Source organism: Chelonoidis abingdonii, chromosome 6, assembly GCF_003597395.2.
Source record: "Chelonoidis abingdonii isolate Lonesome George chromosome 6, CheloAbing_2.0, whole genome shotgun sequence".
Classification (NCBI taxonomy): Eukaryota; Metazoa; Chordata; order Testudines; family Testudinidae; genus Chelonoidis; species Chelonoidis abingdonii.
The window spans coordinates 79,429,361-79,454,171 of NC_133774.1; the positions used below are offsets into that span (position 1 = coordinate 79,429,361).

At 40.1% G+C, this 24,811-nt stretch overlaps 1 protein-coding gene across 2 annotated transcripts; it reads right to left on the reverse strand.

The window, feature by feature from the left end:
• Nucleotides 1–211: 211 nt before the first annotated feature.
• PPIC (peptidylprolyl isomerase C) lies at nucleotides 212–11,457 on the reverse strand. Of its 2 annotated transcripts, none has more exons than XM_032790769.2 (5): nucleotides 11,247–11,457; nucleotides 7,606–7,719; nucleotides 6,829–6,922; nucleotides 3,590–3,774; nucleotides 212–1,344 (listed from the first exon to the last, which is right to left on the reverse strand). In XM_032790769.2, exons 1-5 carry the CDS (start codon nucleotides 11,394–11,396, stop codon nucleotides 1,219–1,221), a joined length of 669 nt encoding a protein of 222 aa, XP_032646660.1. In that variant the 5' UTR covers nucleotides 11,397–11,457; the 3' UTR covers nucleotides 212–1,218. The 2 variants fall into 2 exon arrangements, with proteins under 2 accessions (XP_032646660.1, XP_032646661.1); XM_032790770.2 differs by lacking the exon at nucleotides 11,247–11,457 and adding an exon at nucleotides 10,881–11,195.
• Nucleotides 11,458–24,811: the final 13,354 nt, after the last annotated feature.

A 24,811-nucleotide genomic window follows, 5' to 3' on the forward strand; every position in this document is an offset into this window, starting at 1 on the left:
TTTTGTATCCTGTGTTGTAATTGAAATCAATATATTTGAAAATGTTGAAAATATCCAAAAATATTTAAATAAATGGTATTCTATTATTGTTTACCGGTGTACTTAAAACTGCTATTAATCACAATTATTTTGTTAATCTTGCGATTCATCAAAAATTTTTAACTGACAGCGCTATTTAAAACACCAAAAATTAAGAAAAAAACAATTTACCTCATATTACAAAAAAGTTTAATATTGCAGACATATGTAGCTCATCAAAAATTCCATATAACAATCTTTAATTGAGCCTTTGTATATACCTTGTTTAAAAACTATCAAATTTGTTTTGTCTGCTAGCAATAGCCGGGAAGGGTTACAAAAATTCAAGTCTAAATTGCAGTCTATTTAGCTTTTAGAACACCTTTTAGGTGAAAACATTGGTTTCCTTCTTGTATGCATGGCATTGATTGCTGTGCACATAAAATCCCTCACGCATTAAGAGAAGGATCCTTTTTAAAATGAGTTACTATAACCATAGTTTGTTTATACAAAGTGATTGCTGTGTCTTGGCTAAATCTTTTATTTAATATAGCCTTTATCTGGAAAAGGGAAAAACTTGATCTGTACTTTCAGGAGATGGATTTGAACTGATAAGGTCACAAATACTAGAGATGGAAAAAGCTGCACCAATGTGTATTTAGTAGATCTAGTTGAGATTTTTCACCTAGAATTATTTTGATGAAAAATGGCCTTTTTCCAAAAACTTTTTTGAAAAATGTATCATTGAAATCAAAATCTGCTTTTCACAAAATTTTGCATGATTTTACTAAAATTCTTACATAAATCATTTGAAAATTTGTTTATCAAAGATCTGTTTTTCAGTATATACGGATTTCAATGAAAATGCTAGTAACAAATGTGGAAAATTTCATGACAAAACAGAAAATGAAACCATTTTCAAACACTGCAAAATGAAAACAATTTTTCATGATTTTCGACCAGCTCTGGTTTTAGTGACATGTCCCTTATATTTAAAAAAGTGCTGGTTCCCTGAAGTTTCAACATAAATACATAGATGGTTTTGCACTTCTTACAACTGCTGAGTTTACCGCATTGTTTGCTGACAGCACTGAGCATTTATATGGAAGAAGTCACTGGATAATTTATATCTGCACCCAAATTTTATCCGCAAAAGAAAAAGGCATTATATTTTCTCTTCCAGGGTAGCTGTTAAGTTCATCAATCCTCTACTTCAACTACAAACGGTTCTTTTACAGCTATTTTGCCACTGTTCACAATCACACAGTCTTGAAGAGGGCGGTCATGTTCATCCGTCTGCTGAAGTTCTACAGTGTGCACCACAGACTATTTAAACAAAACACTTACATTTAGTAAAGAAAACAAGGTTTGCTAATATCCAACACAAAGCAAAAGACTAAGTGACCTTAGCAAAAAATAAATTTTCTGCAGCTTTTGTACTTGGATCTTCTCCTGCTTAGTTCCTACTACTCCTGAGGACATTTTGCACCAAAAAATGAAAAAATGCCACACACAGTCTTTTAAAATTCTGCAAATGTTATTTGTCAAATAAATGTGAAGGACCCAGTGTGGCACTGGGGAGCACAGGCCACTGGCTGCACAGATACAGGAGATAACTGTGCAGCTGCCCGCTCCGGGACACAGACTCACCAGTGAGGCTGCACCCAACCCTGACACAGCACAAGGATCAGGCCGGGCCTGCCCCTCTGTGCCTGGTGCACCAGGTGTGAGCAGGCAGGCTCAGCAAGGCAGGATCCAAATATGGAGGGGTTTAGTGTGGGGGATCTGGGTGCAGAGTCTTGGGGAGGGTTCTGGGTGCAATGGTAATGGGACTCCACAAGAGGATCCAGGTGAAGGTGGTTGGGGCTCAGCAGGGAAGGGTGGGTGTGGGGGAAGTGAGGCTTAGTGAGAGGGTCTAAGGGAATCTGGATCCACAGGGCTTGGGAAAAGGGGGGAGCATTTCCCTATACAGTGATCCCTCCCCCCACAGCTGAAGAGCAATAGGTGCAGGAAGCATGGGGGGGAGAGAGTTTGCAGAGCTTCCTACAGTCAGGGGAGAAATCTGGGAGTAGGTCTGACATGGCCCCGAATGCCATGCAGGGGAAGAGGAAATCCCATCCTCCCCAGCTCAGCCGGGACTAGCAACTGAGCCTGGCGCAGGGTAGGAGCTAAAAGCTGTCTTCTTCCCAGTCCCATTCCCTGCCCCACTGTGATTTACCTCTCTACCAGCTGTCCGGGCACCTGAAACATACTGCTGGGGAGGGTCTCATGACCGCTCTTGGGACTTCCCTTTGCTTCCCCATCAGAAAGTCATTTTTCTGCAGAGAAGCAAAGAAATCTGCAGGGACATAAATTCTGTGCATGCGCAGTGGTGCAGAATTTCCACAGGAGTAGTTCCCACATAAGTTAAGCTAGGCTGGGTGCTTCGATAACAACTCGCCATCTAGTAAGGAGCCTGAACTCAAATATTATGTGCCTTCGTATCAAAAGGTGGACCATTTTTAGGGGGGAAAAAAGCACCTAATGTCATAGCAAAGGAGGAACTGAAAATATTCTTACAGCCGATAAAGCTAACAAGCACACACAATTCTATCCATGCTCTATCATCAATAATTGAATCTTAGGATCATGAAGGCTGTATAGTAATTTTCTTCTTCTAATCAGAAACCCTACTTGTGTATGGAGTATGAATATCATCTGGCCTGAGCTGTTTTTACCAGTTAATGAAGTTCTGATTTAAAATTTACTCTGAATCTGCCAGAAAAGTTTCAACTCCTATTGTGGCTCTTAAAAGATGTGATCAAATGAAATCTTTGTGCTCTATACAGAAAATATGTATAAAAGAGGTTCCACATCTGTCTACTTCAAAACAGAGATGAGGAGAGTGGGAAAACAAGGTGTTAGGGCAAACTCAAATAGCAGTAAGTGAAGTCAGATATAGGGTGATACAGCAGTGTTGTGTACAGTATTTAGGCATTTTGTGGTTTTTCACAGTAATCAAGTATCAGTGAAATACTTTGTAACTGTGTACCTAATATTCTGATGTTGTTTGTACATATCTGAATAATTTTAATTTCACTCTAAGATTTCTTACTATAGCAGACCCCACCATTGAGAATATTACCCATTTTTACAAAACTGGGGTGTTAGCTTGAAAAACCAGTAAATTCATTATTAAATGGATAACAAGATTAGTGGAAGAGGAACATGAACTCAGATAGCACTCTCCAATTTAGGACATCCAAAGGTCTGAGGGTTTGAAACACTGTATAATAGCACTGACTACCTGCCACCAGGCTACAAAGGAGTCTGTCAGAAGCAGGCTAGGTCACAAGCATCAGGAAATATGAAGGTCAAAGTGACTACTTTGTTTCAATTTCTGCAATGAACATTTGTTGTTTCATATGACATTTCAAAGTTAAGTGCTTTACATTTCTCTGTCTTGTATATATTATAGATAATAGAGACCAAATTCTGCTGTCAACTATAATGGTATAAATCAGATTTACATTGTTGCAACAGCCAAATTTGGTCAGATCTATCTACTTTGATACTATATTTTTAAACCTACCATTCCATCAATGACTTTACCAAATACTACATGTTTTCCATCCAACCAGGAAGGTTTTGTCACAGTGATGAAGAACTGAGAACCATTGGTATCTGGACCAGAATTAGCCATGCTGACCCATCCAATTCCATAGTGCTTGAGTTTAAAGTTCTCATCTGGAAACCTCTCTCCATAGATACTTGTTCCTGTGACACAAAACAAAAGCAGGTTTAGAAATGTACTAGCAGCAGTATAATTAAAGCCATAGAATTAAATTAACTTTTGGAGCAGAAAGCAGGAAAAACAGTACAATTTTTAGTAATTAAGACAATTCAGATGTTGGGTAATCCCATCTCCTTCACACACCACAGTAAAGGTGTTCTGATCCAAAACACTTCATATGTACAAAGGAGTATCTTTGAAAAACTTACCCGTAGACATGGAACTATTTGTTTAGTGACAACTATGTGCTCGGCCCTCTACAATGAGTTTAAACAAGATAATAAGGGCTGTAGTAAGAGGAGGCCCTCAGATATAAACCTTGGTATCAGAGGCCTGGTATGAGGCCTGACGCCTGAGCTAAAGTAATGGTCAAGACTTTGCTAACATAAAGCAAAGTTAAGCTGTGAGCCAGAGGCAGGCCCTGCTCACAGAAGCTGGCAAGGAAAGGGCTGATGCTGCAAGAAGATACGTACCTAAAAAGTACTGAACGCTAGAGATCAGAACATTCACATACTTGCACATTCCACACAGATAACAAGGAAAAGACTGACCCATCCCAATGACAGGGGCAAAAGGGTAATATGATGGATAGAGTTGTTTTGTTCCAACCAACATGTACAAGGTGAGAGGCGGCAACTTACTACATAGAGGGGTTGCACCTCAATATGTCAGGAGTGATGTGTAATTTGTTTGTAGCCGTGTATAAGAATGCATCCCTGGGGTGGTCTCTTTGTCCAGCCGAGGGGGCAGTGGAAAGTCCTGCCACTGACTGAGCCGAGTCCATTGTCAAGGAGCACATATGTACTAGCTAGCTGTACCTTAGCAGCACCTTGGCCTACATTTGCCGGGCAGCTGGAGCCTGTGCTTTTCTTCAACAATAAACCTGGCCGACATGTCTTTGCATCTTACTAGACTCAGTGGTCATTGGGGATTCTCTTCAGGTCTGCTGTGTCAGCTACCCGCGCAGAGCTGGGGCAGCACGCAGAGGGAACACACGCATGCAGCCGAGTGATACCAACATTGAACAAAGCAGAGCACTACACCGGTAGCATCTGACAACAAGGGCTACTGAAAAAAATTAGCTATGTCTTGTGACATTTTTAACATGTAACTTTAGAACTGAACCATTCTTTGGCTAGCATGAATTACTTTTTTTAAAACAACGAGTCCGTTAGGCTAACCCAAATTTAGTTACAATCCATGGGAAAAATTTATTTATTTATGTTATTTAATTACAGAAAGACTGCACTGTTCTCTAAAACAGAGAATTTAGAAGGGAAAAAATAATTGATGTAGGTTTAAATTCCACTGTTATGAGAAAAGAAAGCTACGTGGATCATCTGTCTCTTACTCTGTATATACAGTGCCTAGCACAATGGGACCCCATTCAGAGCTGGCCCCCAGACACTACTATAAAAAACATGATTAATGGTAATACAGTGAGAAAGCAGACTGTGTTCACTGCATTGCTAGATTGTGTTTTTCGTGCTCTAATCTTGGCACTTTCCCTTTCCTCACAATCTTTTCCTATGGGTAATCACTAGCACTGTTATGTAGACAACTCAAACTGGGAGTGCTTGGAAGAAGCAGGCAGGCAGGAGAGAAAGTACAGACAATAGGAGAGGAAAATCTAGAAGAAAGAATGCATCCTACACAAGGGAGACTGCCCTTTATCAGTTAAGTGCTGGATCCAGAAAAAGCCTGTTCCTGCCACTTCCTGTTGACTGAACTATGTGAATAGCCAGATCATCTGATGTGTAAAAAACAAACAAACAAACAAAAAAAACCCACCAATGTGGAGCACACTTATTTTCAAATCTGTCTCCCACATTTCATCCTTCATTGGTATGAGATGCTCCCCACGTAGACACATTTCAGAAATGAATTCAAATAACTAAAGGTGATCACAGTAACCTGGATGTGAAGCTTTTGATCAACTAAGTAGCAACAGGAAGATGTATGACCATTCTGGTACATTTATTTTAAATGGTTAAAGCAATTCTCACCTTGAACATATCTTCTGCTCAAGAATGTGATTGGCAGAAACAACTTTACTCAATTACAGGAAGAAAAGGATGACTTGGGTACCAATGGGTTAGGATAGAAATTGGCATGAGATGCTGAACTATGCGGAATTTAGTTCCATGCCTCGTCCTTTGCAGTTCTTAAGGAACTTCTCCCCTAGCAGATTGAGAAGGATGGGAAGTCCACTGTCATTGGAGCACTGAGCAAGGATCAGTTTTTGGAATTAGATGATCTACATGATCAAATGCATGTAGCTGTAGAGAAGCTTGTACTGCTGGATTTTGCACTTGCATACCAGCATGCTGTACTACAGATCAAGTCCAGAATATGAACAAAATTAACATCAAAAGGTTTTCTCCAAAGACCGAGGGACAGATTCCCCAAGCAGCCTGTACAGTGAAGTGGCAGCATTACTACAGGTCCCGAGGAAAAGGAAGAAGAGAGGCAGGAGTGAGGCTTCATTCAAACTTTCAGGTGGCAAACCTGCTATATAGTAATCTCATCCTCTAGAATGTGAATATGGCCCTTATTTCCTGCTTTTGCATCCTATCTCCCTACAGATAATACTGCCTTTGTTCAGAGCCACTTAACTGTTTTCCTAAGAAAGTACTTAAAAAGAAAATACTTGCTGGGGGGACCAAGAGCAACCCCTTGCCCCACCACATACACAAATAGCATGGATCTCATATATTTTCATTTGCATAAGAATCTTTTTCCAAACCTATACTATTCTCCTAAGCCAGCTGGCACAACCCACCATTGTTTTAAAACATTCTCAGCACATATCTTTTTAAAATATATGACCACAGAAAACTGGTCATATTTCAGTTGACATTGTGAAGCTTTAATTGTACATATTGTCTGACAACTAAAGTTTTGGTAGCTAGCTGTATCTACAATGTCTTTGGCATCCATTTTTACTCTATTAAATGTTTTGTTCATTCTTTCACTATGCTGAACTTGCATGTAAAGCTGTTAGGAGGAGAAGAGTTGGAGGATAATAAGCATGTTACCTCCAGTTCCATCTCCAGCTGTGAAGTCTCCACCTTGAATCATGAAATCTTTGATCACACGATGAAATTTACTTCCTTTGTACCCATATCCTTTCTAAGAAAAGCAATAAAGCTCCAAATGAGTATATATGCATTTTTATGCAGGACATTTACCTATGGCAGATGGAAAGAGGCAATCAACATGACTGTTAGGGTTTCACAGATTATGGACAAAACAAGGAGAAAATCGCAAGAAAAGACTTTGTAATAGGGCACTACCACCACTTTCCAAAACCACAGCAAGACACAAAAATACATGAAGCAAAATAATGTAGGATGTGGGTGAGTGCTGCTCATGCTATGCTGTGATATCACAGAATAAGGAATGGAAGAAGCATATAATTTCATGATAGTGACAGCAAGTTACAAAATTCTTCCTAATTCAAGAGATCCTTATTTGCTATTCAAATAATCATACAACCCACATTTACTAGTCCCAACTACAATCTAGGGATGGATTAAGTTCATAGTTTAAGGACCAAGGTCTGCAGAGGCCTATGTAATGGCCTGCACAATGAAATTTTGAGAACAAAGCTGTGAAAGGAGTTTGGGATTATAAGTAGGAGCGATGGGCCCATAAGATGGTTCTCTTACATTAGTATCCCTAGAATGAAAAAATTATGGACAATCAACGTGGAAAGTTCACAACTGAAATGTCATTTTGTAAAGCTGTACTTTTTCACCTTTTATTCTCCACCCAAACTTGTATGTTGTGTAAAAGAAAGAAAACAAACATACTTCCCCAGTTGCCAGTGCAATGAAGTTCTCAACAGTCTTTGGGACAACTTTTCCAAACAAGCCAATTACAATTCTGCCAATCTCTCTCTCTCCAATCTTCACATCAAAGAACACCTGGATATTTTTATGAAGAAAACAAAAGTATACAAATATGATAAAAACAGACTGAACTTTGTAAGTATTAAAGCAAATGGCCTTTGGATAGTATTATGTGAATGGAGTTCTAAACAGCATGCACTTTTGTGAATAAAGTGGCTTTAAGAGGTTTTTCTTAAATGATGCAGAAGAATGTGCTAAACATTGTGAATACCAGTTCTGGAGTTTCATTCATCACTTTAAAATGCTCAGACAGAATGCTACATAAAGTTACAATACCAATCCTGTAGACATGCTTTCAAGAGCTTTTTGCACAGGTGCCAATACCGAAATGTATATGAAGATATAACCACAGTTTGTTGGTAAAGATATGCCCACTTTTAGCATTCATGAATACCAAGGTAGGGGGAAAGTTTTAAACAACCAACGCTGCTATTCAGATATGTGGACAACAATGGGGAATTACAATACAGGGATTCTCAAAGGCCAGTTTTCCATCCACTTGCAGGAAAGCATATACCCATTTACACTAAAGGTGGCACTATTTAGATCACTGAAAGCAATTGGTCATCTAGACAAAAGTGTACACAATGTAGTTATTTGGCTAATTAACAGTGAGAATTATTTTCTGTTAGAAGCCAGTTGCCTTGCTAAACACAAGTTTAGAAGTCTGCCTAGAGAAATAAACATGTTGACTTGAAGTTGGACATCTCACTTCATAGAATATGCAGTGTAAGAATGTTTATATAAAATCACTCCAACAAGGCTGAGTTAGAGTATTTTAATGTAGTTCAGAATCTATTAATCAATTTTATTTGAATATGCAGAAATTCTAAAGGGATTAAATATAGGAATAGCTGTCAGAAAGTGAGATATTTTTAAGTTCACAAAAATCTAAACAAAGACTGTTGCACCTGCTAAGAAAACACTGTCCTCTTTCCCCCTCCCCAACCCATGTGTGTGTGTCATACTGTGATGTGGTATTTGATGTTCCTTGAGGCATTCAACAAAATATGTGTCCAACAACTTAGCTTGGTAGTGAAATTAAATGACCATGGCCTCTTTCCTATGCGAATGTGTCTTTCATTCTCTCCTACTAGCTGTTTCTGTTATATCTCTTGACCTTACATGGGTTTTTGAATATGAAGGTTGATTATGATTACAGAAATGTCCAAAAGGTGTAGGGGGGGGGGGGAACTTTGGTCCACCTAGTCCATTTTCTTGCCACTCTACTTTCTGGATGTATCTAGAATTAATATTCAATACTAGTTAGAGAGCAGATTTTCAGAACTGTACCCATAAAAACCGGGGTGTGTTTGCACACTTTTCTTAATCTGGCCCTAAGACAAATTTAAGAAAAGGGTGAATTTTTTTTTATCTCCTGTTCCAACAACCGCCCTCAACTATTCCAAATTTGTTTCTGATCACCATGGAGTAGAAATCCTGTCTACCCGTCAGCTCCTACAGAATTTTTTTAAGGAAGCACAAAATGTATCATACAATGAGGTACACCAGTTCCAACAGGTGTGAGCATCCTGAGACATCCACATGGCTTGGAACATTCATCTGGTTGTCAGACAGCTCCACTTACCTTCCATCCTACACATTCTAAGGCAGATTATTTTCTGTTTATGAGGAGGATCTGCAGAACTGATGCAGGGTTCACTGACTGCCTACTGCTTTTAAAGGAACAACAGAGGCCTATTAAATTAAGAGAACATTTATCTTAATTTATACCAGAATGTCAGTGTTTTACTACATTTTACATTTGACTCATATCTGGCTGATCTCATAGTTCCTGCTTTTCAAGTTTTGGCAAGTAGGGGTAAGAACAGAACAACCCACTCTAACAGAACACAAGGGAGAGATGGCAAAGCAGTAAACTCATCCAACTTCCCATGCTGCAAGATTTAATAATCAGAGCCCTGGAGGGAGAGGGCAGGGTATGACTGAGCTCTGACTCACAGATGGTTAAAACACTAGTGGAGTCACTATAAATTGTAGAAAACAGGTCCAAACAGTACTTCAATGAGGAGTAAAGCAGGACTACAATTAAATATTGTAGTAAAGTTTTTTATAAAATGAATAAGTTTGAATGGTGCAGGCAGCTGCTGAAAGAAGCTATTCTGGGACTCATTCGCTAATTGTTACAAAACTCTTACATAACGGAAATATTAAAATACTCTTAAAGAATTGTAACTGTGTCAAATACCTAAAGGCACCTGGCTTTTCCTCTCAGTCCCCATAACTAGTTGAGATGTGATTGTACCAGTGCAATCTCATGCCACTATATTCCACTTGCATAATATTTCCACGGAAGGCCAACCATTCGGTAGGAGTCAACATTTATATGGGTAATGAAAACATCCAGTAATATTAATTACATAAGATACAAAGTAAAATAAACTACAACTATAACCCTCCATGGTTCAAATAATAGGCTAATCACCAACTGATCAGAGTTAGGAAAAAGATTCTCCAAGAAGAAAATTATTCCATAATTATCAATTGCTGAGTTTCTTGAATCTTCCTCTGAAGTTCCTGACAATTGTTGAGACAGTGTACTGGCCTAGAGGATTTCTGGACTGATGTGATCCAGAAATTCCTGTGTTTTCCTGGCTCCACTGAAGCAAGAGAGATACCAGGCACTCGTACAAACTCCTGTGTCAATTTTGCTTGTCCACCACAGGTACCAACACATATTCATAGAAGACAGTTGCACTCTTACAGTGCTTGACATTAGAAGGGTTCCTGAGAACAGATCCCAGATGTAAGTTGCCATAGCTTTGTTACCTCAATGGACTCCCACTGACTTTAGTCTACCCCATGAGAATTTACTCTGTATTCCACTCAGTGCTATGCACTCCCACAGAAATAAGATATCAGAAAGGTAATCTAATCCATAACAACAATAATATGTAGTATTCATCTATCAGGTTTTATAAACATCAACTCATGGATTGGTTAATATTCACAACAGTTCACATGAAACCAGTAAGTACAGTTATCCCCAGTTTATAAACTAGGGAAGGTTACATGAGCTGGTTATATAATGAGGAGACCTTAGCCAGAACTTCAGAGTTCTAGATCCCACTCCTGAGCTCAGCTCATGCAGGCACTAGAGCATGGACACGCTGCACGTAGGGTGCATGATCTTAGCACAAATAACCTCTACTAACCACGATCATTCCCTACTTTCCTCCCAACTTTCTTAATCGACAAGGCTGGGCTGGGTGTGTCTCTCCGCTGTGGAGCTGTGTGACACGCTGCAAGAAGTTAGCAATGGTACTACAGCCCCTCCCCATTGCTCTGACCGAGTTTACAGCTTAAAACACAAAACACCGGGGAGCTCCAGACTGGGGGTGGAGGAGCCTGAGCTACGTGCACAGCAGAGGAGGGGTTTACACTGAGACAAGGGTCAGCGGTGCTGCGTGCAATTCCCCCCTTTCCCACCCACGGGCGGGGTTTAATGGGGCGGCGCTGGAGAGGGGCTTTGTCCCCAAAGAGGGGACCGCAACCCGCAGCTGCCCCTCGGCTGGAGTCACCTTGGCAGTCACGGTGGCTCCCCTCTTCTTGAAGCCCCCAGCCCGCAGGGGCCGCGCCAAGACGCAGAGGCAGAAGAGGGCCCAGAGAAGGAGCGGCCGGAACCCTGGGCGGCGCGGAGCCCCCAGCGTCCAGGCGGCACAGCGGCCCATCTCCTACTGCTGCTGCTGCTCCGGGACCGCGGAGGGTGGGACGCATCTAGGGGCGCCTGCGCCCGGCTCCGGCCAGCTCCTCCCGCTGACACCGTGGCGGGGGGCGGGGAAGCCCGGGCCCATCTCAGCGGGGGAGCGGCTGCGGCCCGGCTGGCTGCAGCAAGAGTGCCCTGGGCGGGGGAACAAGCCCCCCTTTTCCTCGTCGCACCAGCGGAGCCCCTGGGCATCCTGCCAGGCTCTGCCCCCCCGTGGCGGGCTCGGCTCTCCCTGGGGTTTGCCCCGCCCGCGGCACCCACAACACTGGGGCTCGAGGTGCTGCCTTGTGAGAGGAGGAGCCAGTGGTGCTCGCCCGCCCCTGGCTCCGCTGCGCAACTAAGAGCTCGGGGGCCCTGCCACGCTGCGTATGGGAGGCCGGATCCTACACTAGCCCCTGCCCGCTTAGCCTGTGCATGGACACGGCTGTCTGCCCCGCCCCGGAGAGTGGAAGCTGCGGCTAGGCTGGGATACCTTAGTGCCGAACTGGGCTCTTAGCCGCAGATCCTCTTGTTGGAGGCTGCAATCTTGTACATAAACCCATTTGTCACGCCCTTTGGGGAGGGTTTGGTGCCTTCAGACTCGGCTTTCGGGAGCAGGGAGTGGCTTCTACAATGTGTTTATACAGCACCCAGCACAGAGTAACCCTGAGCTTGGTTGGGCCTTTCGGTAGGGCTGTAATAAAACGAGTGATGCTACTAGCACAGAATATAGACAAGTGATTCATATCAGGGATAGGTCTGACATCTGAGTAGATAGAATAGTACAGTACTGACCTCCTTAAATTGTAAGGCGAAGCCCATACTGCTCCTGTCTGGGAATCTGACCGGCTAATCCTGCCATGGACTTCAGTGAGAGATGTGCCTACATACATCTGCGGGCAGAACTTGCTCCAGAGGAATCCTCAGTTTGTGTGGCTTGGTTGAAGTGGTAGAATTTAACGAGGCAGGTCATTGAAAATTGAGCCTTGTTGTTTGGGGTTATTTTTGTTTCTGTTCAATGTAGTTCTTTGGGAAGATACACAAACATGGAGGTGAGGGAAAATAAAAATTTAAATACAAAAACATTTCCAAAGATTCCTTAGTGTTATATTCCTGGGGGCATTCTCCACCAAAGAATTAAAAATTCTGCAAATTTTATTTGTCAAAATAACACTACATAATCACAGCAGTTTCAATTATTTTGGTAACTGATTTCAAAATGCCTTCCAGCAAGTATATCTGTAATAATATAGACACACGCAAAAATTCCCCAAGGAGTAGAGAGTTAAAGAAATCCCTATGAGAACCCAGTTCCTGTTTCTCTGCCTCCTTCTCCCCCCGAGCAGGGGAGGGGGTGGGCAGACACCCGCAAAGTCTCCCCCACAGAGCCCAGCGGCACCCCCCAACCAATACACCTGAACCCGTTTCCCCTCTTAGAGCCCAGCTGGGAGGCCAGAAACCCACAATCCCTCCCTTCCAGAGCTCAGATGCACACACACACCCCTTACCCAGACACCCACCTCCTCCCCTCCCAGAACCCAGGGATCCAGAGGTAGAAACATCCTGATGCTCTGTTCCAGGCTTGCACAGTTTCCTGTGTGCTGCCCTCTCTTCTCTCAGGGGATTCTGGGAACTGAAGCTGCCAGGAGCCCTCTAGCTCAGAGGTTCTCAAACTGTGGTCATGGACCGCTGGTGGTCCAAGAGCTCCATTCAGGTAGTCCATGGATAGTTCCCTCTAAGATGCACACCTGGACGGCTGCACTAATTGAATGCCTGGAACCTAGAGACGACACACATGTAAGGTGTGTGGCCTTGGGGGGAATAGAAGGTAGGTGGGAGAGGGCAGTGGGGTGAGGGGAATTTGTGACGTGCAGGACTGCTGCAGGAAGAGAAAGAGGTGACTTTCCCCAGATCCAGGCAGCGGCTGCCAGGGACAGATGGCTGTCCTTCCCAGCCCCAATTCAGGGATTGCCACGGCAGGGGAGGGTGCGCACATCCATCGCATTAGAAAGGTAAGACTAGTAATATTAAAATATGAGATGTGTGCTTTTATTTGTAGAACAAAAAATTTTAATTTTTTTTATAACTTTACAGTAGTTAGCTAACGGTACAAACAACATTTGGAAAGATCATTAAGTGGTCTGCTGAGACCCTCAGCAATTTTCAAGTGGTCCATGAAAACAAAAGTTTGAAGAACCTCTGCTCTAACTTCCTCTTCCTCCTGCCAGCTGCATCTTCTATGTGCAAGCTGGGCTCTGCCAGGTCCAGCAACCCCTAGTGGTGGCTAGCAGCACGGCACTCCATTTCTGTGGGAGAAAGGAAATTCTGCACTCACAATGTTAATTTCTGCAAAATTCTGCATTATGCACTGATGCAGAGTTCTCCCAAGAGTAGTGTCAGCAAATCACTGCAGAGAGTGTGTATAACCCACACAGCTTCTGGGTATGGTGTTCTGTCCTATCTAGTGGTCCTGAGACCATTTAGAGAGTGTGAGTGTAAGTCTGCATCTGTGTCTGCTCTAAAGCCTTAGCTAACAGTCAGCTGGCTTTTAGCTCATGGGGTAGAGGCTTATGCTTTAAGGTCCCAGGTTCAATCCTGCCTGCAGATAACAAGGGTCTGTTGACATTACATGTGCACAACTGTATTTGTAGCTGTATGCCTTTTGTTTTAAAGAGGAAAAGGACTACATCAGAAGCAAGCCTTTATATTTATATAGCTCTCCAATTCCATCACCTGCCATGCCTTCCCATTAGCAGGAATAGAAGCTGGATCCTGCTCCAGCAAATCATTTTAACTATGCCTTTGGCTAGTTTTCTTTTCTGATCAGAAACATTTTATATGGTCTTCCTCCTGAATATTGATGCCCCTCCTATCTTAGACTTATACTATGTGTCCTAGGAAACTTTGTAGTCTCTAAAGTTTCTGTATCTGAGTAAAAGTGGAAAGGATTCACTAATTTTTCCCTAAATCTTTCAAATGTAATTCCAGATCTCCACTATTAACCCTTCTGCTGCACCTGCTGCTTGATTCTTGATTATACTAAGACTGTGGTCAGATGGCTAAAGTAAAAAATGTAGTTATCTGGCATGACAGAAAATGTTTGTCAGTGATTACAAGGCAGAACTGAACTGTAAAAAAATGCTCACATTTATCTGGCCATTTGATCCATTAAACTCCATTTCCTCAGGAAAGGGGAAAACAGTAGTGGCTCAGAATCTGGGGAGCCAGTTTTTCCTAGTAATGCTGCTGGAGGAGCTGCTGTAATCGAGAGCAGGTGTCTGAAAGGAACTCAGGTGAGTTGAAGATTCTGCTGCCTCTGGACCTCTGCAGTGATGAAAGGTGAGAGAGGTTGCAAGGCTCTTGCAGTTTGAAGATAATAGTTGAGTTTGGGGAGTGGGCAGGTGAATGTGAATGACTTACAATTTTTAGGAAAAATCACCATGACAAACTTACTAGCCTAAGCCCTGATTTTCCAATCTGAGCAAGGTGGGTGGACTCTTGTTCTTGTGCAGAGCCTAGGGCTCTTACAGGAGCTTCGTCCCTGCAGATCAGCTGAGAATTAGAATTCCTAGTGAGCTTCAGTGCATGGGGCAAGACATTTTATTTGGATTCTGCTTGTTAGTTTTGCTTGTTTCATTGACAAAATTAGAACTTGTTAATGTTTGTGTAGGTGGTAATAGCATTTCGTTAATGACACCATTAGGGATAATTCTGCTGCACATGCACAAAAATATTATTAATGTTTAAAAATACAAGTAGGCTTTACAGTTTCATACATTGGGTGCCCTTTCTGCCAGTGTTCTTTAACCATGAACAATAATTGAATATGTGCCTCTTTTTTATGTTGGTGTAAGAAATCCATTGATCCTTGAGAGTTAAGGTTCAGCTGACTGCCCTGTGTTCATTACATTATATAATACTGTACAATGTGACTTTCTACTGAGTTAGGATTTATGTGGAAATAAAACAAAATTTAATACAAAAGGTGTACTAGTTTATTACATTGCATAGATATAAAGAACAGTGAGCCATGCCACCTTAGCTTTGTTAGAAGATAGTTAATGTTGAAAAGAGTGTAAACAGATAGCACCAGCTGCATCAATTTCATTACAGAAATATCCCCAATTACACACAAAAAAAATTAAAGGTTAAAAATATGGAAGGGATCACTTAAGTAATCCATCTCCTCCATCTTCTTCAGCTTACTTTGCCCATTAGTGATATTTATTAACAAAATGTGTTGTTGGCTGTTGGACTTTGAGAAGAATTAAGTTAGTGATGGAACAAGGCTGGATATGTTTTGTCCTTGTTACAATTTTATAGTGGTGGTTGATAGTATTTTTGTCTACTTTTGATGTTAATGTTTTTATGCTTTGATGTGGTGGAGATGAAAGCTGTATGGAGTAAAAGTATTGGAGGAGAATTATTGTTCTTTGTAAAAAAAAAAAAAAAAAATCAAGATACATGTGTGTGTAAGTGATGAGGAGAATGCTGACAGTACAGTAGAAAGAATCCATACCACCAAGTTTCTATTTGTAGTGTGTGAGGCTGGAAAAACAGAAATATGACTGAATGAAACATTATTTTCTCAACGTTATTTAATATGCATGATAAGTAGCTTGTTTCTTATAACTGTTGTGGGCAAAGACAGGGCAGTGCAGTGGCTTGGTATGACATTGAAGGAGAAAGGATGATCTGACCAGTGCGGGCAACATTTCCTTACTTTCAGTGTTTAAGTTTTTGTGTCATGTTAGATTTGAGTGGTGAGCTCTGTTGTGTTCATATTATGTGTCTGGAATTACTCTAAACTCCTTTCATTATACCTTTTAGAAAAGGGTTTTTTGCGGGGAGAGAGGTTACCCAGGTTTTTAATATTCCAGTGTCTATCATCCATGTACAGAGTACTGTTGTAGAAAAAAGAGATGAATTTTGTGTGGACTCTAGATAATATTAGCATAAGATCTAATATTTTAGAGAGATAAAAGAATAAGATGATACAGACTGTTTTAAATTCTCATGGAAATGTTATCACTATTGATGATTCAGCTAAATAACTTTTGAAAGAAGATTAATGTAAACAATGTTTAAAGAGGGGGACTCCTAAAGAAGGCAGAAACCTACAATGCTACATAAAGTTTATTTTCCCCATTTGAAAAGGAGTATTTTTTTATTGGAAAATTCCATTCTGCTCCTAAAGAAGCAACTATGTAGAATTCCTGGCAATGTATATGTCATGACTATCAAATTGGCAGTAGATACAAGTCAGGCAAAAAAAATGTGATTGGTAGTAATTGTCTGTGGAAAGAAATAAATCATAATATTGAAATTTGTAATGACTAATTTCTGGCATGATTATTCCAAACTAACTCTTAGAGTTCTGTTCCTGGAAGCCGTTCTGTGCAGACAGACGCCTGAGTCTGCAGTCACTGGGGCTTCGCACAGCCACAGGAGTCTATCTGCACAAAGGAATTTGCAGGATCAAGGCGTAGGTGTGGTGCATTTTAGTTTAAGACCCCAATCCTGCAAACACTCAAGAGAGTAACTTTGCACATGAATAGCCCCACTAATTTAAACAGGACTGCTCGCATGTGTCAAGCAACTTGTATGTAAGAGCTCAATCCTGCAAAAACACACATGATTTGCTTCTGTACCCATTGCAGGACTGGAGCCTATATGTTTGCAGGATTGGGCCCTAAATCTTGTTTTCATGAGCACTGTTAATTCTGACCCTGGAATATAAGATTAATATGTGATCTTCAGTATGTTGACTGTATTTTTTTAAAGTTTATATTAGAGCTGTTGATTAATCACAGCTAACTCATGTGATTAACTCAAGAAATTAATTGTGATTTAAAAAATTAATCACAATTATTAACAATTTTAATCGCATTGTTAAACAATAGAATACCAATTGAACTTTATGACATATTTTTGGATTTTTTTTACATTTTCAAATATATTGACTTCAATTACAACACAGAATACAAAGTGTATACTGCTCACTTTATATTTGCACTGTAAAAGTGATAAACAAAATAAACAGTATTTTTCAATTCACTTCATACAATTACTGTAGTGCAATCTCTTTTCCGTGAAAGTGCGACTCCAGCTACAACAGTGCGATGAGAACATCTGTTCTCGCTTTCAGGTGACATTGTAAACAAGAAGCGGACAGGATTATATTCTGCAAATGTAAACAAACTTGTTTGTCTGAGCGATTGGCTAACCAAGAAATAGGACTGAGTAGACTTGTAGTCTCTAAAGATTTACATTGTTTTGTTTTTGAATGCAGGGTTTTTTTGTACATAATTCTACATTTGTAACTTCAACTTTCATGATAAAGAGATTGCACTACAGTACTTCTATTAGGTGAATTGAAAAATGCTGTTTCTTTTGTTTTTTACAGTGCAAATATTTATAATCGAATATAAATATAAAGTGAGCACTGTGCACTTTGTATTCTGTTTGTATTCAATTGAAATTAGTATATTTGAAAGTGTAGAAAGCACACATAAATATTTAAATAAATGGTATTCTGTTATTAACAATGTGATTAATTGCATGATTAATCACGATTATTTTTTTTAATTGCTTGACAGCCCTAGTTTATATATCACCTTTGTCCTAAATGTAGGCAGAAATATTTTTTGCATATTAACATCTTTTGTCATTGGTAGCATTTTTAAATTGATCAAGGTATATGAAACTCTCCAGACAGAAATCGTGTGGGCTATTAAAAGAATACATTTCAACTCTAGTTGTGGGGGCACTATGTACTTTGGCTCTTTTGATGATATTTTGTTTTGGTGCTTGTGGTCCTCTAGTGCAATCAGTGAAACATTTAAAAATAGAGTTTTCCACTGCTTGACATCCTTCAGTTTAACCAGTCGGGACTGGAAAAAAGTGTTTCATAACATTTTACTGTTTTTTTACAATTTAATATTTGTAAACAGAGCTAAGCATATAGCAACTGGCAGATTCTGAATTCTAGTAATACTAGTATTGGCAGTAATTTCATGGCTTTCTTTTAATACTGTGGCGTACTAGTGCATTATGATTTTACTGTTGAGATTTAGAAATATTCCATACACAAACTGTACTAATATAGTAAAAAGAATGCTGGGGACAACATATATAATAATAATATTGTGTAGTTTTATAGGTCCTTTTGTCATCATTAACTGCTTGACAGCTGCCAGGAATAAAGCTTGGAAGAAAATACTATGTCCATTAGTGTTTCCATGATCAAGCCTTTATTATGGAATTTCCTAACTTTGATGTGGGTTTAATTCTGAACCTTGAAGTCAGTGGAGTTGTGTCAACTTACTCCAGTCATGAATTTCACCTTATATAATTTCAAGCTGCCATATAACATCTTATTTGTATTTGATTTTAGTACATTGCTCGCTAAAGCTACACATGTGCTTAAAGTTAAGTGTGTGCATGTGTGTTTGCAGGATTGGGTCCTAAGAAGTTACACCACTTCTTTTTATGTACATTCTGTGTCATAAGAATAACAGCTGTAAAAAGTCAGGGCCATAGTATACTTGTAAGAACCAATAGGAAAAAAAAATCTAACCTAGGCACTATATATGGTCTTCATTGATAATGGTGAAAGAAGAGGGTTTTTTTTTTCTTTTTCCTTGTGACTTCAGAAGGGTGGGGAATATATCATACTTACTGTCTGTTCTACTAAATCACTCATAAATTGGCTTAGACTTCTCCTGTCATCTGGTGCACTTACTGCAAAATAGATGTGTCCTTTACTCCAGATGAGTGCCTTCCTTTTCATGGATAGTTATTAAGCTTTTTAAGTTCTGTATCCATATACAATTTTTAGCTGTCACCCTTCTCCTTCTAATAGTCAAAAAATTATTTAGGTGATCCAAGCAGTATGTTTCAAAAATATTGCAGATGGAGCAAGCAACCCTTATGGCTTTGAGCTCAATTATTTACAAAACATCTGATCTATCTGTAATTGCACCCATTGGTGGAGTTAGTGAGCCTAGTTAATTAGATGTCTTCAAATCACCAGGGCCTGATGAAATGCATCCTAGAATACTCAAGGAGCTGACTGAGGAGATATCTGAGCCATTAGTCATGGAAGATGGGAGACATTCCAGAAGACTGGAAAAGGGTAAATATAGTGCCCATCTATAAAAAGGGAGATAAGGACAACCTGGGGAATTACAGAACAGTCAGCTCAACTTCTATACTCAGAAACATAATGGAGCAAATAATTAAGAAATCAATTTGCAAACACCCAGAAGATTAATGGGGTGATAAGTAACAGTCAGCATGGATTTCTCAAGAACAAATCATGTCAAACCAACCTGATAGCTTTCTTTGACAGGGTAACAAGCCTTGTGGATGGGGGGAAGCAGTAGATGTGGTATATCTTGACTTTAGTATGGCTTTTGATACTGTCTTGCATGACCTTCTCATAAAAAAACTATGGAAATACAACCTAGATGGAGCTACTATAAGGTGGGTGCATAACTGATTGGAAAATCGTTCTCAGAGAGTAGTTATCAGTGGCTCGTAGTCATGCTGGAAAGGCAGAACAAGTGGGGTCCCACAGGGATTGGTTCTGGGTCCACTTCTGTTCAATAGCTTCATCAATGATTTAGATAATGGCATAGAGAGTACACTTATAAAGTTTGCAGACGATACCAAGCTGGGAGGGGTTGCAAGTGCTTTGGAGGCTAGGATTTAAATTCAAAATGATCTGGACAAACTGGAGAAGAGGTCTGAAGTAAATAGGATGAAATTCAATAAGGACAAATGCAACAGTTTTACTCCACTTAGGAAGGAACAATCAGTTTGGCAACATCAAATGGGATGCTGTGCCTAGGAGGAGTACTGCGGAAGAAGTCTGGGCGGTCATAGTGATTATAAGCTAAATATAAGTTAACAGAGTAACACTGTTGCAAAAAGCAAACACAATTCTGGGATGTATTAGAAGGATATTGTAAGTAAACCGAGAAGTTATTTCTGCTCTACTCTGTGCTGATAGGCTTCAGCTGGAGTATTGTGTCCATCTGTGGCACCACATTTCAGGAAAGATGTGGACAAATTAGAGAAAGTCCAGAGAAGAACAACAAAAATGATTAAAAGTCTAGAAAAACTAGCCTATGAGGGAAGATTGAAAAATTGGGTTTGTTTATCTGAAGAAAAGACAGCTGAGAGGGGGACATGATAACAGTTTTCAAGTCTAAAGATTGTTACAAGGAGGAAGGAGAAAAATTGTTCTTCTTAACCTCTGAGGACAGGACAAGAATCAATAGGCTTAAATTGCAGGAAGGGCAGTTTAGGGTTGAATATTAGGAAAAACTTCCTAACTGTCAGGGTGGCTAAGCAGTAGAATAAATTGCCTAGAGAGGTTGTGGAATCTCCATCATTGGGGATTTTTAAGAGCAGGTTGGACAAGCACCTGTCAGGGATGGTCTAGATAATATTTAGTCCTGCCTTGTGCAGGGGATGGGACTAGATGACCTCTTGAGCTCCCTTCCATGTCTATGATTCTGTGATCTAGCATTTTTCATTTGAATTCTGTGCTTTAGTATATTTCTCATAACTACAGAGTGAGGCAAGTTTCCTTACAAAAATGTTAGCTGTGGATCTCAGGAAGTGTAGACAGTCAGATTTCTTGGCTTTCAAAACAAATGAATTAAAACTTCATTCTGGCATTTGCAAGCAGTGTTTCCTCTCACTTATCATCGCTTTGAATAAAGATTCTAGAATCAGAATTATAGCCTCGACCCTCTGGACACGTACACATGTGCTTAACTTTAAGCATGACAATAGTCTCATTGACATCAGTTTAGCTCACGTGTTTAAAGTTAAGCACATGCATTAAGCGTTTGGAGGATCTGGGTCTTTGTTAGCAACTAATAGTAATAGTTGTAGAAATGTATATTATGGTAGTACCCAAAACCCCAAATCAGGATAGAGCCCTATTATACTGGGCACTCTACAGACACAGGAAAGACAATCCCTGCCCTGAAAGGCTTACAATCTAAAGTAGTAGTGGACAACCTGCGGCCCACAGGCTGCATGTGGCCCATCAGAGTAATCCGCTGATAGGCCACCAGACTGTTTGTTTACATTTGCACAGCCGCCCGCAGCTCCTAGTGGCCACGGATCACCATTCCCAGCCAATGGGAGCTGCGAGAATCAGCGTAGATCTGGCAAGAGACAGCATGGCAGAAGGCATAGAGGTGTTTAAAGTAGAAACTGACTTTCAGAAAGCAAAGGCTGGTAATTCTGGTATAGCGAAGGTAAAGGTGACAATGAACATCATGATAGGTTAGTAAATCAATGAGGTGGGATGGGGCTAAATTATAAAAGGCCTTGGATGCAAAGTTGAACAGAGAGCCAATGGAAGGATGCTGAGGGAACTGATGTGTTCAGAGCAGTGAGACATGAAGATGATCTTAGCAGCAATATTCTGAATAGACTGAGGGGACCCAGATTGTAGTAGTCAAGGTTGGAAAAGAGGAAGTTGTAGTAACCTAGACATGAAATAACTACAGTTGAGCAAGAGTTTTGCTGTGTGGACAGAGAGAGGGAAGGCTAGACTTTAGGCATTTTTAGATGTAAGAAAAAGTGGTAAGATTTAGAAATGGCTTAAATGTGTAGATCCAGTGAGAGAGTCATATCAAAGGCGATGCCAAGGTATAGGCCTCAGTGACTGAGAAGAGGGTGGTGGTCTCCATAGTGCTTAGTTTATCTGAAACACGGATAGATGGTAGTTTGCTATTCAGCTGCAATGTTGACTTTGCAGTCCTGACAGTAATACAACTTTAGCTTTGTCAGTAAAGTAAAGTATCACTTAGAAGACAAACAGGTAGGCTGTTGCAATGTTTTTAAAATCAGTTTTGTTTATGTCTTTTGGAGAGATTTCTAAAATGCATGGTTTACAAAACTTTTCTCACTCTGAGTCTTGAGCAGTTGGAATCATAGTAAGGCACTTCCCACTTACAAGTAACATTTTCAGACGTGCTCCAGTAGCATAGGCACATAAATCCCATTTTCAAGTGACTTAGGCACTTAGAGGCCTATGCATCTGTACTAAACGTCTGTCTCAAATCTGGACTTAGAGTTCAGCATCTGAGTGTTTACTGTGAGCCTTCCCCAAGCTTATACCCAGCTTGGATCTATGTCGCTGCCACCAACTAGGACTATTTAGGGTTCCTAGTTACCCCGAGTCCCCCCAACCTTTCCCTGGGGGACCCCCAAGACCCAGAACCCCTGGGTCTCCCTATCTCAACGGGAAAACAAGCTCTTCCCCCTTGTCTCCTCGTTATCTGCTCCCCCGCTTCCCCCTCCCTTTTCCCTGGGTGAGCCTGGGCGATGCAGTACTTAACTCCTTGAAGGCAAAACAAAGAGGGAAATCACCCTCCCCCGAGGCGATGCATTCAAATCTAGTAAAGCTAATATAAAGAGATTTTCCACCCCCCCTTCCTGTAGCCTCACCGGAGAAACCCCAAAAACCTCAGCCAGGTTTTAAAAAAGAACTTTATATAAAAAGAAAGAAAATACAAACAATATTACTGCATTAAGAGATCAATACAGGCTCTTGCTTATAAGAAAATATGAATAAACAGTCTGATTTAAAAGATAGCCAAATTAAACCAGTCCAGCACAGTACACCACACACCTGTAAATACAAATCAAAGCTCATCACAGCTGAATTACTTTGTTTCCTTTTGTACTCACAGAGGTTTAAGAGAAGATTTGAAAGAAAATGGAGTTAGAAGAAAAACTTGTTTACTCACAGCCAAGGAAAACAAAAAGACCCAGAAAAAAACCAAAAAACCTCCAGAGGTTCCCACCCTTACTTTTGAAAATCCTGTTTCCTGATTGGTCCTCTGGTCAGGTGTTTGGTTCCCTTTGTAAACCCTTAACAGTAAAAGAAAATTAACCCTTACCTTACCTATCTACTTATGACAGCATCATTGAAAGTTAATGGCACATAGGCATCTAAAGTCACTTTTGAAAATGGGACTTTAAACCATTTCAGTACTGTTGAAAATTTTACCCCAGTTTGTACAGGAGATAACATAGAAAAAAGTACCTGTAAAAAAATCCCTTCAAACTATCTAAAACATTTCTAAAATAGCATTTCTGACAGACATGTAGTATATACATAATGCATGATTATGGGGTGTGGTAGAAGGCAATTGTCTGGAATGACTTCTTAACTTACTCATGTCATTGCCACTTTTCAATAATTCATTCATCACAAACTTATGCTGGTAAAACCTTTATACCACACCATCATGTATGTTCTCCGTATTTACTGTACGGCAAGTCTGCCAAACTTTTAGCAGCCTTAATTGCTAACATTTGCTCTTAACATACTGCCTCTAAAATTGTTTTATGTTACCGTTCGTTACTTCTGTGATCCATTAATGTGAGGCATTAAAACACAATACGAAACTGAGGAGATTTATTAAATGGTTTGAACAAAGACAGTTAAAATAATGAGCTCAAGTCAGCGATGTTTTATGTAGTTATTTTTATTACAGTATGTTTTCATAGATACCTACTTCACAATGTATTTTATACATTGAAATGTTTTAATTATAACACCATTTACAAAACTAGAAAAAGTCCAACACTTAAGATTATTTTACCGGGTGCCTTGTTTTCTTCAAGTCTGGAAACATTCCTTAATTATATTGTGGAAGGTAAAACCAGAGCATTATAAAAGGCTAGAGAATCTCCTTTTTGTTATCAAATCCATTCCATTATTGGCAATCCTGCCCTGTCCTAATGTCTTATAATGGTATTGTTTTTTCTGTTAAAAAATGGTGATGTTTGGAGACTCAAACTCAGATCTGAAATGACGACATGGAAGATGATTTACTCCAAAATTCATTTTTACATATATCTTAAAATATGCCCCTGGCTTCTAGCAGCAGCAGCAGCAGACTAGAAGCAGAGCAGATGTTTCTAGATTGTATCTAGGGACATGTCAATGGTATCCTTAGAAACAGAAAGATTTTGGCTTGACAAAACAACTGGTGGCATTTTTCTCCTCATTAAAACATCAGATTGATAAAGTCCATATACTGCTGTGTTCCAAAATGTTCAAGCTTTTTTAAACATTAACATTCTTATCATTTCATTGGCCCATTGCAGACCGCTAGGAAACTAGTTTTTTACAGATCTCTTCCTTTCAGATCTTTCCTTCCATCAACTTGACAAGTAAGAAAAAAGTCATTCCTAAAATTGCCAGTAATGGATGCTGTTCAAGACGGAGAGATTACAGTAAACATTTTAAACCAATTCCAAGAAAGTTTTCATTCCTTCTTGGTGCTATGCCCTGTCTTGTTCCCAGTTGAGGGAAAATCCAATGCCTTCTAAGATTTAGCAGTGTTCTATGTCAAAATT